This window comes from Passer domesticus, unplaced genomic scaffold (assembly GCF_036417665.1).
Source record: "Passer domesticus isolate bPasDom1 unplaced genomic scaffold, bPasDom1.hap1 HAP1_SCAFFOLD_251, whole genome shotgun sequence".
Classification (NCBI taxonomy): Eukaryota; Metazoa; Chordata; class Aves; order Passeriformes; family Passeridae; genus Passer; species Passer domesticus.
This window is the reverse complement of record NW_026990030.1, coordinates 1-16821: the sequence shown is the minus strand read 5'-3', so window position 1 is coordinate 16821 and position 16821 is coordinate 1. Positions and strand designations below refer to the sequence as shown.

Sequence of the window (16821 nt, the reverse complement as noted above, 5' to 3'; positions counted from 1 at the left end):
TTTGGGGTCACACCCCAAATTTGGGGGTCCCAGGGTTTATTTTTGGGGTCTGACCCCCATTTTTGGGGTCCCAGGACTCATTTTTGGGTTCCCACACTCGTTTTTAGGGTCATTTTTTGGGGTCTGACCCCCATTTTTGGGGTCCCAGGACTCATTTTTGGGGTCCCACACTCATTTTTAGGGTCATTTTTTGGGGTCTGACCCCCATTTTTGGGGGTCCCCCCTATTTTTGGACCCCCCAAAATCCGGCGTTTTAACCCCCAAACCCCAAAGCAGAACTCCTAAATCTTGGGGGTTTCACCCCAAAATCAGGATCAGCACCCCCAAATTTCAGAAGTTTCACCCCAAAACCCAACCCAAGAACCCCCAAATTCGGTGTTTTCACCCCAAAATCAGAACCAGGGCCCCCAAATTTTGGGCATTTTTCACCCCCAAACCCAGAGCAGGGCCCCCAAACCCCACCCCAGGACCCCCAAATTTGGCATTTTCACCCCCAAAATCAGAACCGGGACCCTCAAATTCAGGTGTTTTCACCCCAAAAATCAGGACTGGCACCCCCAAATCAGGGTTTTTCACCCCAAACCCCACGCCAGGACCCCCAAAACCCAGAGCAAGACCCCCAAATGTGGGATTTTTCACCCCAAAATCAGGACCGGGACCCCCAAATCCGGTGTTTTCACCGCAAAGCCCAGAGCAGGACCCCCAAATTTGGGTGTTTTCACCCCTGACCCACCAACCCAGGACCCCCAAATTTGGGTATTTTCACCCCCAAATCAGAACCGGGACCCCCAAATTTGGCATTTTCACCCCAAAACGAGAACAGGGACCCCCAAATCCGGGTTTTTCACCCCAAAACGAGAACAGGGACCCCCAAATGTGGGATTTTCACCCCAAAATCAGAACCGGGACCCCCAAATCGGGGTTTTTCACCCCAAAGTCCAGAGCAGGACCCCCAAATTTGGGTGTTTTCACCCCCAAAATCAGGACTAGGACCCCCAAATCTGGGGGTTTTCACCCCCAAAACGAGAACAGGGACCCCCAAATCCGGGTTTTTCACCCCAAAACGAGAACAGGGACCCCCAAATCCGGGGTTTTTCAGCCCAATGCCCAGAGCAGCGCCCCCCCCAGCGCCCCCAGCAGCAGCACCCGTGTCCCCCCCCGGTGCCACCCCGGTCCCCGTGTCCCCCCCCCGGTGCCACCCCCGCCCCCGTGTCCCCCCCCCGGGCCGGGGGGGCAGCGGCCGGGGCCAGCCCGGGGCAGGTCCCCCGATGTCACAGGGCCCCCCGGGGGGCTCGGGGGTGGCCCTGGGGACGTCGGGGGGCGCGTGGCGCGGGGGCCAGCTCGGGGACAAGGGACAGGATCCAGGGCAGGTGCGGGGACACCCCCGTGTAGACCCCCGGGCGCCCGGGGACCCCGCAGGCGTCCCCCCAACTCAACCACCCCCGCCAGGTGCCAGGTGCCACCGAGCCGGCAGGCGAGGGGACCCCCGGAGTCCGCCCTGGGGACAGAGGGACATCGGGGGACATTGGGGACACTGAGGGGGATTGGGGACACTGAGGGGATTGGGGACATTGGGGACACTGAGGGGACATTGGGGACACTGAGGGGATTGGGGACACTGAGGGGATTGGGGACACAGGGACCACCCCCAGGTGCCACCGAGCCGGCAGGCAAGGGGACCCCCGGAGTCGCCCTGGGGACAGAGGGACATTGAGGGGACTTTGGGGATTTGGGGACATCGAGGGGGATTTGGGACATTGAGGGCATTGGGACATGGGGACACTGCCAGGTGCCACCGAGCCGGCAGGCGAGGGGACCCCCGGAGTCGCCCTGGGGACAGAGGGGACACTGAGGGGGACATTGGGGATTTGGGGACATCGAGGGGATTTTGGGACATTGAGGGCATTGGGGACATGGGGACACTGCCAGGTGCCACCAAGCCAGCAGGCGAGGGGACCCCCGGAGTCGCCCTGGGGACAGAGGGACATTGGGGACAATGAGGGGACATTGAGGAGACATTGGGGATTTGGGGACATCGAGGGGATTGGGGGGATTGGGGACATTGGGGACACTGAGGGGATTGGGACATGGGGACACTGCCAGGTGCCACCGAGCCGGCAGGCGAGGGGACCCCCGGAGTCGCCCTGGGGACAGAGGGACATTGAGGGGACATTGAGGGGATTTGGGACATTGGGGACACTGAGGGGATTGGGGACATTGGGGACCGGCAGGCGAGGGGACCCCCGGAGTCGCCCTGGGGGACAGAGGGGACACTGGGGACATTGGGGATTTGGGGACATCGAGGGGATTTGGGACATTGAGGGCATTGGGACATGGGGACACTGCCAGGTGCCACCGAGCCGGCAGGCGAGGGGACCCCCAGAGTCGCCCTGGGGACAGAGGGACATTGAGGGGACATTGGGGACACTGAGGGGATTGGGGACATTGGGGGACCGGCAGGCGAGGGGACCCCCGGAGTCGCCCTGGGGACAGAGGGACATTGGGGACACTGAGGGGATTGGGGACATTCGGGACATTGAGGGGATTGGGGACATTGAGGGGGATTGGGGACATTGAGGGGATTGGGGACATCGGGGACACTGGGACCGGCAGGCGAGGGGACCCCCAGAGTCGCCCTGGGGACAGAGGGGACATTGGGGACACTGAGGGGATTTGGGACACTGAGGGGATTTGGGACATTGGGGACACTGGGACCCGGCAGGTGAGGGGGACCCCCGGAGTCGCCCTGGGGACAGAGGGACATTGGGGACACTGAGGGGACATTGGGGACATTGAGGGGGTTGGGGGACATCGAGGGCATTGGGACATGGGGACACTGCCAGGTGCCACTGAGCCGGCAGGCGAGGGGAACCCCGGAGTCGCCCTGGGGACAGAGGGACATTGGGGACACTGAGGGGACATTGGGGACACTGAGGGGGATTTGGGACACTGAGGGGATTTGGGACACTGAGGGGATTGGGGACACTGGGGACATTGAGGGGATTGGGGACACTGAGGGGATTGGGGACATTGGGGACACAGGGACCAGCAGGCAAGGGGACCCCCGGAGTCGCCCTGGGGGACAGAGGGGACACTGAGGGGACACTGGGGACACTGAGGGGATTGGGGACATTGAGGGGATTGGGGACACTGAGGGGACATTGAGGGGTTTGGGGACATCGAGGGGATTGGGGACATGGGGACTGGCAGGCGAGGGGACCCCCGGAGTCACCCTGGGGACAGAGGGGATATGGGGACACTGAGGGGACATTGGGGACATTGAGGGGACATTGGGGATTTGGGGACACTGAGGGGATTGGGGACATTGAGGGGACATTGGAGATATGGGGACACTGGAGGGCATTGGGGACACTGAGGGGACATTGGGGACCCTGCCAGGTGCCACCGAGCCGGCAGGTCAGGGGACCCCCGGAGTCGCCCTGGGGACAGAGGGGACATGGAGGGGATTGGGGACATTGGGGATTTGGGGACACTGAGGGGGACATTAGGGACACGGTGAGGATGAAGGACATCCTGGGGGACTCAGAGGTGACACAGAGGGACCTTGGGGACACGGCAGGGACACGGGGAAGGTGACAGAGGGAGGTGACACTGGCACAGGAGTGGCACAGGGGAGGTTGACAGCGGTGACAGGGGGAGGGTGACACTCGCACAGGGGGTGTCACAGGGGAGGTGCCAGCCCCACAGGGGAGGTGCCCAGCGGGTGACAGAGGGAGGGTGACAGTGGCACAGGGGAGGTGCCAGCACCACGGGGGTGTCACAGGGGAAGGTGACACTGGCGCAGAGGGAGGTGACAGAGGTGTCACAGGGGGAGGTGCCAGCGGTGCCACCCACCTGGCAGGCGTCGCGCTGGCCCTGCGGCAGCCCGGCGCACAGCGTGTCCCCCCGCGGGTGTCCCCAGCCCGTCGCCTGTCGCTGTCCCCAGCGCGTACAGGCAGTGGCAGTGGCGCTGGCTCAGCAGGGGCAACCTCCAGCTGCTGCAGCGTGCGCGGGGGTGGCAGCGGCACTGCGGGGACAGCGGCGTCACCGCGGGGGTCCCCAGCCCTGCCCTGTGGCCACCCGAGTGTCCCCCAGTGTCCCCAGCCCTGCCCTCGGCACTGCGGGGTCACCGTGCAGTCCCCAGCCCTGCCCTGTGGGTCACCCCGGTGTCCCCAACCCTGCCCTGTGGTCAGCTGAGTGTCCCCAACCCTGCCCTGTGGTCACCCCGGTGTTCCCAACCCCTGCCCTGGTCACTGCAGGGTCACCCTGGTGTCCCCTGCCTTGTTTTGGTCACCTGAGTGTCCCCAACTCAGCCCTGTGTGTCACCTGAGTGTCCCCAACTCTGCCCTGTGGTCACCTGAGTGTCCCCAGCCCTGCCCTGGTCACTGCGGGGGTCACCACGGGTGTCCCCAATCCAACCCTGCTGTCCCCATTTCCCCCCAGTGCCACCCACCGGCCATCCGGGACGTGTCCCCAGTGCTATACCCAGTGTCCCCAATGCTGTCCCCTGTGTCCCCCAGTGCTGTCCCCCAGTGTCCCCCAGTCCCCCCAGTGTCCCCAGTGCCACCCACCAGCAGTCCGGACGTGTCCCCAGTGTCCTCAGTCCCCCCAGTGCTGTCCCCCAGTGCTGTCCCTCAGTGTCCCCAGTCCCCCCCAGTGTCCCCCAGTGCCACCCACCAGCAGTCCGGACGTGTCCCCAGCCGGTGACGGTGCAGTTCAGCCCGGGGACAAAGGTGACCCCGGCGGTGGTGGGGACATGTCCCCAGTGCTGTCCCCCAGTGTCCCCCAGTCCCCCCCATTCCCCCCAGTGCCACCCACCGGCGGTGCGGACGGTGTCCCCAGTGCTGTCCCCAGTGTCCCCAGTCCCACCAGTGCTGTCCCCCAGTGTCCCCAGTCCCCCCATTCCCCCCAGTGCCACCCACTGGCGGTGCGGACGTGTCCCCCAGTGCTGTCCCCAGTGTCCCCAGTGTCCCCAGTCCCACCCAGTGCTGTCCCCAGTGTCCCCAGTCCCCCCCATTCCCCCCAGTGCCACCCACTGGCGGGTGCGGACGTGTCCCCAGTGCTGTCCCCAGTGTCCCCAGTGTCCCCCAGTCCCACCAGTGCTGTCCCCAGTGTCCCCAGTGTCCCCAGTGCCCCACCCACCGCGCGGTGCGGAACGTTGTCCCCAGTGTCCCCAGTCCCACCAGTGCTGTCCCCAGTGTCCCCAGTCCCCCCCATTCCCCCCAGTGCCACCCCACTGGCGGTGCGGACGTGTCCCCCAGTGCTGTCTCCCCAGTGTCCCCAGTGTCCCCAGTCCCCACCAGTGCTGTCCCCAGTGTCCCCCAGTGTCCCCCAGTGCCACCCACCGGCGGTGCGGGACGTGTCCCCAGTGTTCCCAGTCCCACCAGTGCTGTCCCCCAGTGTCCCCCAGTGTCCCCAGTCCCCCACCAGTGCTGTCCCCAGTGTCACCCAGTCCCCCCATTCCCCCCAGTGCCACCCACCGGCGGTGCGGACGTGTCCCCAGTGCTGTCCCCCAGTGTCCCCAGTGTCCCCAGTCCCCACCAGTGCTGTCCCCAGTGTCCCCAGTGTCCCCAGTGCCACCCACCGGCGGTGCGGACGTGTCCCCAGTGTCCCCAGTCCCACCAGTGCTGTCCCCAGTGTCCCCAGTCCCCCCAGTGTCCCCAGTGCCACCCACCGGCGGTGCGGACGTGTCCCCAGTGCTGTCCCCAGTGTCCCCAGTCCCACCAGTGCTGTCCCCAGTGTCCCCAGTGTCCCCAGTGTCCCCAGTGCCACCCACCGGCAGTGCGGACGTGTCCCCAGCCGGTGACGGTGCAGTTCAGGCCGGGCACGAAGGGTGACGCCGGCGGCGGGGACACAGACGGGCCGCACGAGGCGCGAGGGGCGGGCGGGGGGCTGCAGCCGGGCCAGCGCCAGGTCCCACCGCCACCCGCCCCCCGCCCCGCTGTCGCTGTCGCGATAGTCCGCGATAGGCCGGGTGGCGCGCCACCGAGGCCACGCCCCGCACCTGGGCGTCGGGGGGGGGGGACAGGAGCTGCAGCACCCCCAGCGTCACCCGGTACTTCGGGGGAGGGGGTTCTCCCTGGGGGGAATGGGGGGGTCAGGAATTGGGAAATTCGGGGTCTGGGGTCAGGAAATTGGGGGGTTTGGGGGGGATTTCAGGGGGTTTGGGGACATTTGGGAGGGATTTAGGGGGAGTTTGAGGGGGTTTTGTGGGGGGTCCCGGTCCTGAAAGGGTCACCTGGCACTCGGGGAGGGGGTTCTCCCTGGGGGGAATGTGGGGTCAGGAATTGGGGGTTTGGGGGGGATTTGGGGAGGTTTTGGGGGGGGGGGGGTGAGGGGGTTTGGGGGGATTTGAGGGGCTTTTTGGGGGGATTTGAGGGGGGTTTGAGGGGGATTTGGGGAGGTTTGACGAGGTTTTGGGGGGATTTTGGGAGGTTTGAGGGGGGTTTTGGGGGGGGGTTTGGGGGGTCCTGAAAGGGGTCACCCGGTACTCGGGGAGGGGGTTCTCCCTGGGGGGAATGGGGGGGTCAGGAATTGGGGTCAGGAATTGGGGGTTTGGGGGGGATTTGAGGGGATTTGGGGGGAGATTTGGGGGGATTTGAGGGGGGCTTGGGGGGGGGACAGGAGCTGCAGCACCCCCAGCGTCACCCGGTACTCGGGGAGGGGGTTCTCCCTGGGGGGAATGGGGGGTCAGGAATTGGGGTCTGGGGGGTTTGGGGTCAGGAGAATTGGGGTTTGGGGGGGGGTTGAGGGGGTTTGGGGGTCAGGAATTGGGGTTTGGGGGGGATTTGAGGGGGTTTGGGGGGGTTTGAGGGCATTTGGGGAGGGATTCGGGGTCAGGAATTGGGGTTTGGGGGAGGTTTGGGGGGGATTTCGGGAGGTTTGGGGGGGATTTGAAGGGGTTTGGGGGTCAGGAATTGGGATTCTGGGGACGTTTTGGGGGGATTTTGGGGGGGTTTGAGGAGGTTTTGGGGCAGTTTGGGGGGGTCCTGAGAAGGTCACCCGGTACTCGGGGAGGGGGGGTTCTCCCTAGGGGGAATTGGGGGTCAGGGAACGGGAAATTCAGGGTTTGGGGAGGTTTGAGGGGATTTTGGAGAAGTTTTGGGGGATATTTTGGGGTAAACCCCCAGGCTATTTTTGGCTCTGTTTCAGGGCAAACCCCAGGTATTTTTGGCTCTATTTCAGGGTAAATTTCGAGGATATTTCAGAGTATTTTTTGCTGTATTTCAGGGTAAAATTAGGGGATATTTCAGGGTATTTTTGTGTCTATTTCAGGCTAAACCCAGAGTATTTTTGTCTCTATTTCAGGGTGAATTTCGAGGATATTTCAAGGTATTTTTGGGGCTATTTCAGGGCAAATCCCGGGTATTTTTTGCTCTATTTCAGGGTGGTTTTGGCTCTCTATTTCAGGGTAGATTTTGGTCTATTTCAGGTTAACCCCGAGTGTTTGTGCCTCTAATTTCAGGCTAAACCCCGGGTATTTTTGGGGACATTTTTATGCATTCCCCGAGTATTTTTGGGGCTGTTTCAGGGCAAACCCCGGGTAATTTTGTCTCTATTTCAGGGTAAATTTCGGGGATATTTCAGGGTATTTTTTGCCTCTATTTCAGGTTAAACCCCGGTTATTTTTTGTCTCTATTTCAGGTTAACCCCCGGGTATTTTTGGCTCTATTTCAGGGTAAATTTCGGGGATATATCAGGGAATTTTTGGGGCTGTTTCGGGGTGAATTCGGGCTGTCTCGGGGCGTTACTCACGGCGGGAAGCAGTGCGCGGCCGTCAGCACCCAGGCGGGGGCGATCAGGGCTCCCCCGCACACGTGGCGGCCCCGGAAGGCCACGCTGACCGTCCAGGGCCACTGGCCCTCCTGCGCGCCCGAGCCGCCCACCACGCGCCGGTGCACCGGGGTCCCGCACGGCACTGCGGGGGTTAAACGGGTCTGGGCACAGGGAAACCCCCAGAGCCAGATCTGGCGGGGTCCCGCACTACGGCACCGCGGGGGTTAAACGGGTCTGGGCACAGGGGACGCCCCCAGAGCCAAACCTGGGGGTCCCGCACGGCACCGCGGGGGTTAAAGGGGTCTGGGCTCAGGGGACCCCCCGGGACAGCCCCCAGACCCGCACCTGGCACGGCACCGCGGGGGTTAATAGGGCAGGGAACCCCCCAGAGCCAAACCTGGCACGGCACCGCGGGGGTTAAAACGGGTCTGGGCTCAGGGGACCCCCCCCCAGACCCAAATCTGGGGGTCCCCGCACGGCACCGCGGGGGTTAAACGGGTCTGGGCTCAGGGGACCCCCCCCAAGAACCAAATCTGGGGGTCCCGCACGGCACCAGCGGGGGTTAAACGGGTCTGGGGTCAGGGAACCCCCCCAGACCCAAATCTGGGGGTCCCCGCACGGCACCGCGGGGGTTAAACGCGTCTGGGGTCAGGGAACCCCCCCAGAGCCAAACCTGGGGGTCCCCGCACGGCACCGCGGGGGTTAATAGGGCAGGGAACCCCCCAGAGCCAAGCCCGGCACGGCACCGCGGGGGTTAAAACGGGTCTGGGGTCAGGGAAACCCCCAGAGCCAAACTTGGGGATCCCCCCCAGGGACCCCCCCCCGAAAATGGGAACCTCAAAAAATGGGACCCCCTCCCCAAAATATGAGACCCCCAAAAATGGGGAACCCCATAAAAGATGAAACCCCCCAAAATGGGGAACCCCCCTCAAAAGATGGGACCCCCCCCCAAAAAAATTCCCCCTAAAAGGGGAAACCCCCTCAAAATATGAGACCCCCCCAAAAAAAAAACTTCCCCCAAAATGGGGAAACCCCTCAAAAGGTGGGGACCCCCCCCAAAAAAAATTCCTCCCAAAATGGGGAACCCCTTCAAAATATGGGACCCCTCCCAAAATATGAGACCCCCAAAAATGGGGAAACCCTCTCAAAATATGAGAACCCCCCAAAAAAAATTCCCCCTAAAATGGGAAACCCCCTCAAAATATGGGACCCCCCCCAAAATGAGGAACCCCCTCAAAAGATGGACCCACCCCAAAAATTGGGAACCCCCTCAAAATGTGAGACCCTCCCCAAAATGGGGAACCCCCTCAAAATATGGGACCCCCTCAAATAATGAGACCCCCAAAAATGGGGGCCCCCTCAAAACCGTAAGACCCCAAAAACGGGACCCCTCCCTTATGGGACCCCAAGATTCAGGACCCCCCCTCAACCTGCGTCATCCTCGGCTGCCACGCCCCAGTGACCTGTGAGGGACAAGGGGGTGATGACGTCAGAGACCTTTTTGGGGACACCCCCATGAGGGTGATGACATCATAACCCCCCTCTTTTGGGGAACACCCTATGAGGGTCAGACCCCCCTTTAGGGACCCCCCCATGAGGGTGATGACCCCAGCCCCCCATTTGGGGACACTCCCTGAGGGCCAGACCCCCATTTGGGGACCCCTATGAGGGTGATGACGTTATAACCCCCCCTCTTTGGGGGACCCCCCTGAGGGTTAGGCCCCTATTTGGGGACCCCCCCTGAGGGTCAGACCCCCATTTAGGGACCCCCCCCCATGAGGTTGATGACCCCAGCCCCCATCTGGGGACACTCCCTGAGGGCCAGACCCCCCATTTGGGGACCCCTATGAGGGTGATGATGTCATAACCCCCCCCATTCAGGGACCACCCCCTGAGGGTCAGACCCCCATTTAGGGACCCCCCTGGAGGATGATGACCCCTGCCCCCCCTTTTTGGAACATCCCTGGAGGATCAGACCCCCCTTTGGGGACCCCCCCGAGGGTCAGACCCCCCATTTATTGACCCCCACCATGAGGTTGATGACCCCAGCCCCCATTTGGGGACATCCCGGGAGGATCAGACCCCCCTCTTTGAGGACCCCCCCTGAGGGTTAGGCCCCTATTTGGGGACCCCCCCTGAAGGTCAGACCCTGCTTTAGGGACCCCCCCATGAGGGAGGTGACCCCAGCCCCCCTTTGGGGACCCCCCTGAGGGTCAGACCCCCCATTTATTGACCCCCCCCCATGAGGTTGATGACCCCAGCCCCCATTTGGGGACACTCCCTGAGGGCCAGACCCCCATTTGGGGACCCCTATGAGGGTGATGACGTCATAACCCCCCCTCTTTGGGGATCCCCCTGAGGGTCAGACTCCCCCTTTAGGGGACCCCTATGAGGTTGATGACCCCAGCCCCCCTTTGGGGACAACCCTGGAGGATCAGACCCCCTTTAGAGACCCCTCCTGAGGGTCAGACCCCCTTTTGGGGGACCCCCCCATGCGGGAGGTGACCCCAGCCCCCCTCGGGGCCCCCCCCAGTGACCCGGCCGGCCAGCAGGGACACCCCGACATCCGGGATGGCAGCGGGCATCCGGGGCGAGCCGGAAAAACCGGCCCCAGGAATGTGTCCTGTGGGGCCGGGGGGGCGTGACCCCCCCCTGCCCTGCCCCTGTCACCTGCCATGGCCACCCGTGTCCCCTCTGCCCCCCCCGTGTCCCCACAAAACCCTCACAGACCCCTCAGAACCGTGTCCCCAAAATCGTCCCTCTCAACTCCTCTCAGACCCTCCCCCGAAATTTTGTCCCTTCAGATCCTCTCAGTGCTCCCAAAATTTGTGTCACCTCAGAGCCCCCTCACATTCCAAAACCTTCTAAGAAGGGGCAAAACCCCCTTAAAATCACCCCAAAAGCCCCTCAAATCACCCCCAAAACCCCTCAAATCACCCCAAAACCCCCTCAAATCACCCCCAAAACCCCTCAAATCACCCCAAAACCCCCTCAAATCACCTCAAAAACTCCCTCAGAAACCTCTCAAACCCCCTCAAATCACCCCAAAAGCCCCTCAAATCACCCCAAACCCCCTCAAATCACCCCAAATTCCCCTCACATCACCCCAAAACCCCCTCATATCACCCCAAATTCCCCTCAAATCCCCCCAGATTTCCCCAAATCCCCTCAAAACCCCCAAATCCCCTCACAGTCCTTTCCTGCCATGTCCCCTCAACCCCCCCCAAACCTCCTAAAAACACCCCAAAATCCCCTCAAACCCCTCCTAAATTACCTCACGCTCCTCTCAGACTTCCCCTCCCCAATTCTCCCTGCCCAAAAGACCCTCAGAAAACCCGAATTTCCCTCTGATTATTTTCCCGCCTTTCTTGTCCCCTCAGAATAACCCCAAATTCCCTCAGATTAACCCCAAATCTCCTCACGATCTTCTCCTGCCTCATCCCGACGCTCCCATCCCCTCACGTTGTTTTCCCCCCAAATTCCTTCCCCATTCCCCCCAAAGAACCTCTCAGAAAACCCCAAATTCCCTCAGAAAATCCCAAATCCCCTCGGATTCGCCTCAAATCTCCTCGTGGTCCCCCTCAAAATCCCCTCGAGTTTTTGCCCTGAATTCTCACCCGATCCCCCTCAAATCACCCCAAGATGCCTCCGAAATCCCCTCAGACCCCTCAAATCCCCTCAGACCCCCCAAATCCCCTCAGATCCCCCCCAAATCCCCTAAAATGCCACTAAAACTCCTCAGATCCCCCAGATTTTTCTCAGGATTACCCCCACATCCCCTCACGGCCCTTTCTTGCCATGTCCCCTCACAGTTCTCCCTCACGATTCCCCCCTAAAATCCCCCCAGGATTCCTGCCCAAAATCCCCTCCAAAAACCAAAAAAATCCCCTCACGATTCCCTCTCAAATTCCCCAAATCCCCTCAGACCCTCCATAACCCTCTCAGAAACCCCAAATCCCCTCACATTCCCGCCAGAATATCTTCACGATTTTCTGCCAAAAATCTCCTCATGATCCTCTCCCAAATCTCCTCTGATACCCCAAATCCCCTCAGACCCCCCAAATCCCCCTCTGATACCCCAAATCCCCTCAGACTCTTCATCCCCTCACGATTCCCGCCAAAATCCTCTCCCGATTCCCCGTTTAAATCTCCTCACGATTTTCTCCAAAAACACCTCAAATCCCCACAGGACCGCTCCAAACCCGCTCAGGAACTCCCGAATCCCCTCAGATTCCCCCAAAATCCCTTCACACCTCCCAAATCCCCTCAGGACCCCCCCTAAATCCCTTCCAACTCCCCCAAATCCCCTCAGACCCCCCCCAATCTCCTCAGACTCTCCCGAATCCCCTCACGATTCCCGCCGAAATCCCCTCACGAGTCCCTGTTAAAATCCCCTCAGGATTTCCTCCCCAAACCCCTCAGTACTCCTCTAAAACCCCCTCAAAACCCCTCAGGAACCCCCAAAACTCCTCAGACTCTCCCAAATCCCCTCAGACTCTCCTGAATCCCCTCACGATTCCCGCCGAAATCCCCTCACGAGTCCCTGTTAAAATCCCCTCAGGATTTCCTCCCCAAACCCCTCCGTACTCCTCCAAAACCCCTCAGGACGCCCCAAAACCCCTCAGGACCCCCCCAAAACCCCTCAGACTGTCCCAGATGGCCTCTCACCGCGCGCGCCGGCAGCAGCAGCAGCAGCAGCGGCAGCAGCGGCAGCGCCGGCCCCGCTCCGGGCCCCGCTCTCGGCTCCCGCCGCCGCCTCCTCATCGCTCCCGGGCCGCTGTGGCCGCCGGCACCTTCCGCCCCCCCCGTCCCCTCACCTGCAGGCGGCCACGCCCCGTGTACCTGTGCGGAATCCGCCGCCACACCCCCTCAGCTGGCCGCCGACACGCCCCTGCCACCTGGACAGGCACTTCCTGCCCTCCCGCACCTGCGCCACGGCCCCGCACCTGCACGGGGATCGGCCCGCTCCTCTCACCTGAGCCGCAGGTCGGTTGGGGAGTCGCTGTTCCCCGCACACCTGTGCAGGTATCCGCGCACCTGTGCAGGTATCGGCGCCCCTGCCCCGTCCCTGCCACCTCTGAGGGCTCCTCATGGCCACGGCCCCCACGTGCGTCCCGCCGAGACCAAACCACGCCCTCAATGCCCATTTATGGTCAAGCCACGCCCCTGAACGAAAAAGGGCATCATAAACCACACCCCCAATGTCCATTTATGGGCAAGCCACGCCTCTTACAGAAGATAGGAAATCATAGCCACACCCACCCACGGTCAAACCACGCCCTTTATGCTAATTAACCATTGTAATCCACACCATTTAGGCTATGGATGAGTGTAAAACCACGCCCCATGTCCATTTACGGCAATTCCACGCCCCTTATGCTAATTAACGGAATTCTACACCCAAGTTTAAGGCACACCTCACACTCCATATATGGTCATACCCCGCCCATTATGCAGATTAAACCCTCCTACACACGCCCCACCCCTGCCCGCTTAAAGGGCCCTGTCCTAATTTGTGCGCCCCGCCCTTCATGACACCAGCGCTTAATGATCTCGTTAATGAGCTGGCTAATGAACCCCGCGGCCGGAAGTGCCTCATTAGGGTGTTAATGACCTCACAGCAGCGCCCACGCCCCCCCGGCACCCCCCAGCCAATCAGAGCGGAGCTGAATCCTCCCCCAAAACGTCTTTATTGGGGGGGAGGGGCGGGTTAAAAGCGGGGTCAGCCCGCGGGGGGGAGGGGCGGGGTGGGGGGATGGTGGCCGCAAGTACAAAACGGGGGTGGGGGAGGGGCGGGGAGGGGTGGGGGAGGGGCCTCAGTACGGCCGCTCGCGCGTCGGTCCTGCCGGTGGTCGCCCCTGTTAACGAGGTACAGTTAATTAGGATTGATGTTAATTAACAGAATCAATTACAGTCGAATTCCCCAGTCCCAAAAATCGCCGGATTTACCCCAAAATTCCCAAGGCCCTGCAGGATTCGCCACAAAATTCCTGAGTTTTTCCCCCCCCAAAACCCCGTATTATTCCCCAAATTTACCGAAATCTCCATTTCCCCCCCCCAAATTCCACATCGTTCCCTCAAATTTGCCCCCCTAAAAGAACCATTTCCCCCCCCCGGATTTACTCAAAACCCCTGGTTTTCCCTGATCCCCCCCAAATTCCCCATTTCCCCCCCAAAATCCCCGTTTTTCCCCCCTAAAATCCCCAGTTTTCTCCCCCAAATTTTTCCCCAAATTGCCATTTTTCCAGTGGATTTCCCCAAAATCCCTTGATTTTTCCCCAAAATCCCCATTCCCCCCCCCAAATCCCTCATTTCCCCCTGGATTTCCCCACAATCCCCCATGAATTTTCCTCAAAATCCCCATTTTCCCCCCCAGATTTTCCCAAAATCCCTGTTTTTTCGCCTGGATCTCCCCCAAAATCCCCATTTCCCCCTGATTTTTTCCCCAAAATCCGTTTTTTCCCCCAAATCAATTTTCCCCCCAGTTTTACCCAAATCCCGATTTCTGCCCCCATTATTTTCCCCCAAATCCTGAGTTTTTGCCCCATTTTTTCCCAAACCCGTTTTTTTCCCCCCATTTTTCCCCAAATCCCAGTTCCTGGCCCTGTTTCCCACCAAACCCCAGATTTTGGGCCATTTTTTCCCCAAAATCCCTGATTTTTGTCCCATTTTCCCCCCAATCCTGGTTCCTGCCCCCATTTTTCCCCAAATCCCAGTTTCTGCTCCCATTTTCTCCCCCAAATCCCTGGTTTTGGCCCCATTATTTTCCCAAAATCCCCATTTCCCCCGAAATCCTGGTTTCTGCCCCCATTATTTTCCCAAAATCCTGGTTTTTTGCCCCATTTTTCCCCAAATCCTGTTTTTTCCCCCCCATTATTTTCCCCAAACCCTGTTTTTTTTGCCCCATTTTTCCTCAAATCTTGTTTTTTGGCCCCGTTTTTCTCCCAAATCCCGGGTTTTAGCCCCATTTTCCCCTAAATCCCAATTTCCACCCCCATTTTTCCTCTGAATCCAGTTTTTTTTGCTCCATTATTTTCCCCAAATCCTGGTTTCTGCCCGCCATTTTTCTCCCCCAAATCCTGACTTTTTGCCCCATTTTTTCCCTAAATCCCATTTTTTCCTCCCGTTTTTCCCCAAACTCCCGTTTTTTCCCCCCGTTTCCCCCACCTGCTGTCCATCTTGCCGGGCCCCGAAGCCGCCCCTGTCGCCGCCCTCGGCCGCCGCGGGAACCCGCCGCGCTCGCCGCGGCCCCGGAACCCGCCCCGCTCGAAGCCCCCGCGGCCGCCGCGGCGCTCCCTCGAACCCACCGCCACCTGCACAGGTGAGAACAGGTGAGACAGGTGAGAGACAGGTATGACACAGGTGTAACAGGTGTGTAACCCAACCCGCCCCGCTCGAAGCCCCCGCGGGCCGCCGCGGCGCTCCTCGAAACCACCACCACCTGGGGACAGGTGAGAGAGGTGAGAGACAGGTGAGACAGGTGAGAGACAGGTGAGACAGGTGAGAGACAGGTGAGAGACAGGTGTGACACAGGTGTGACAGGTGTGTAACCCAACCCGCCCCGCTCAAAGCCCCCGCGGCCGCTGCGGCGCTCCTCGAAGCCACACCGCCACCTGCGGACAGGTGAGACAGGTGTGACACAGGTGAGAGACAGGTGAGAGACAGGTGAGAGACAGGGTGAGAGAGGTGAGAGACAGGTGAGACAGGTGAGAGAGGTGAGAGACAGGTGAGAGACAGGTGAGAGACAGGTGAGAGACAGGTGAGAGACAGGTGAGAGACAGGTGAGAGACAGGTGAGACAGGTGAGAGACAGGTGAGAGACAGGTGAGAGACAGGTGAGAGACAGGTGAGACCAGGTGAGAGACAGGTGAGAGACAGGTGAGAGAGGTGAGAGACAGGTGAGACAGGTGAGAGACAGGTGAGACAGGTGAGAGACAGGTGAGAGACAGGTGAGAGACAGGTGAGAGAGGTGAGAGACAGGTGAGACAGGTGAGGGACAGGTGAGACAGGTGAGAGAGGTGAGAGACAGGTGAGAGACAGGTGAGAGAGGTGAGAGACAGGTGAGACAGGTGAGGGACAGGTGAGACAGGTGAGAGAGGTGAGAGACAGGTGAGAGACAGGTGAGACAGGTGAGAGACAGGTGAGAGGGTGAGAGAGGTGAGAGACAGGTGAGACAGGTGAGGGACAGGTGAGACAGGTGAGAGACAGGTGAGAGACAGGTGAGAGACAGGTGAGACAGGTGAGAGACAGGTGAGAGACAGGTGAGACAGGTGAGAGACAGGTGAGACAGGTGAGAGACAGGTGTGACACAGGTGAGAGACAGGTGAGACAGGTGAGAGACAGGTGAGAGACAGGTGAGAGACAGGTGAGAGACAGGTGAGAGACAGGTGAGAGGTGAGACAGGTGTGAACAGGTGGTAAGAGCTGACACAGGTAACAGGTACCCATGTGTATTTAATCTCCCCAGGTGTGTTCATGCCCTCCAGGTGTGTCCCCAGGTGTATTTTGGATGTCCCCAGGTGGTCCCACACTCACCCATGTGGTTTCCCTCCTCCTCCTCGCCCCCCCGGTACTTCCTGGCCCCACCCCCGCCCAGGTGTGTCCCAGGTGTATTTTGGTGTCCCCAGGTGTGTTCTGGGTGTCCCAGGTGTGTCTGTGCCCCCCAGGTGTGTCCCAGGTGTATTTTGGGTGTCCCCAGGTGTGTTCTGGGTGTCCCCAGGTGTGTTCTTGGTGTCCCAGGTGTGTCTGTGCCCCCAGGTGTGTCCCAGGTGTGTCTGTGCCCCCAGGTGTGTCCCAGGTGTGTCTGTGCCCCCAGGTGTGTCCCAGGTGTGTCTGTGCCCCCAGGTGTGTCCCAGGTGTATTTTGGGTGTCCCCAGGTGTGTTCTGGGTGTCCCAGGTGTGTCTGTGCCCCCCAGGTGTGTCCCAGGTGTGTCCCAGGTGTATTTTGGTGTCCCCAGGTGTGTTCTGGGTGTCCCAGGTGTGTCTGTGCCCCCCAGGTGTGTCCCCAGGTGTGTCTGTTGCCCCCAGGTGTGTCCCCAGGTGTGTCT

General features: G+C 60.8%; 1 protein-coding gene and 1 long non-coding RNA gene across 3 annotated transcripts; both read right to left on the bottom strand.

The window, feature by feature from the left end:
• Nucleotides 1-2097: 2097 nt before the first annotated feature.
• On the bottom strand, nucleotides 2098-5905 carry LOC135292250 (uncharacterized). Of its 2 annotated transcripts, none has more exons than XR_010354701.1 (3): nucleotides 5777-5905; nucleotides 3856-4027; nucleotides 2098-2144 (listed from the first exon to the last, which is right to left on the bottom strand). It is a non-coding gene; the product is annotated as an uncharacterized LOC135292250 (long non-coding RNA). The 2 variants fall into 2 exon arrangements; XR_010354702.1 differs by lacking the exon at nucleotides 2098-2144 and adding an exon at nucleotides 3394-3440.
• A 635-nt stretch (nucleotides 5906-6540) lies between these two features.
• LOC135292251 (serine protease 27-like) lies at nucleotides 6541-13079 on the bottom strand. The gene is made up of 4 exons (XM_064406466.1): nucleotides 12752-13079; nucleotides 9207-9239; nucleotides 7756-7918; nucleotides 6541-6673 (listed from the first exon to the last, which is right to left on the bottom strand). The coding sequence occupies exons 1-4, from the start codon at nucleotides 12921-12923 to the stop codon at nucleotides 6541-6543; spliced, it is 501 nt and encodes a 166-aa protein (XP_064262536.1). The 5' UTR covers nucleotides 12924-13079.
• Nucleotides 13080-16821: the final 3742 nt, after the last annotated feature.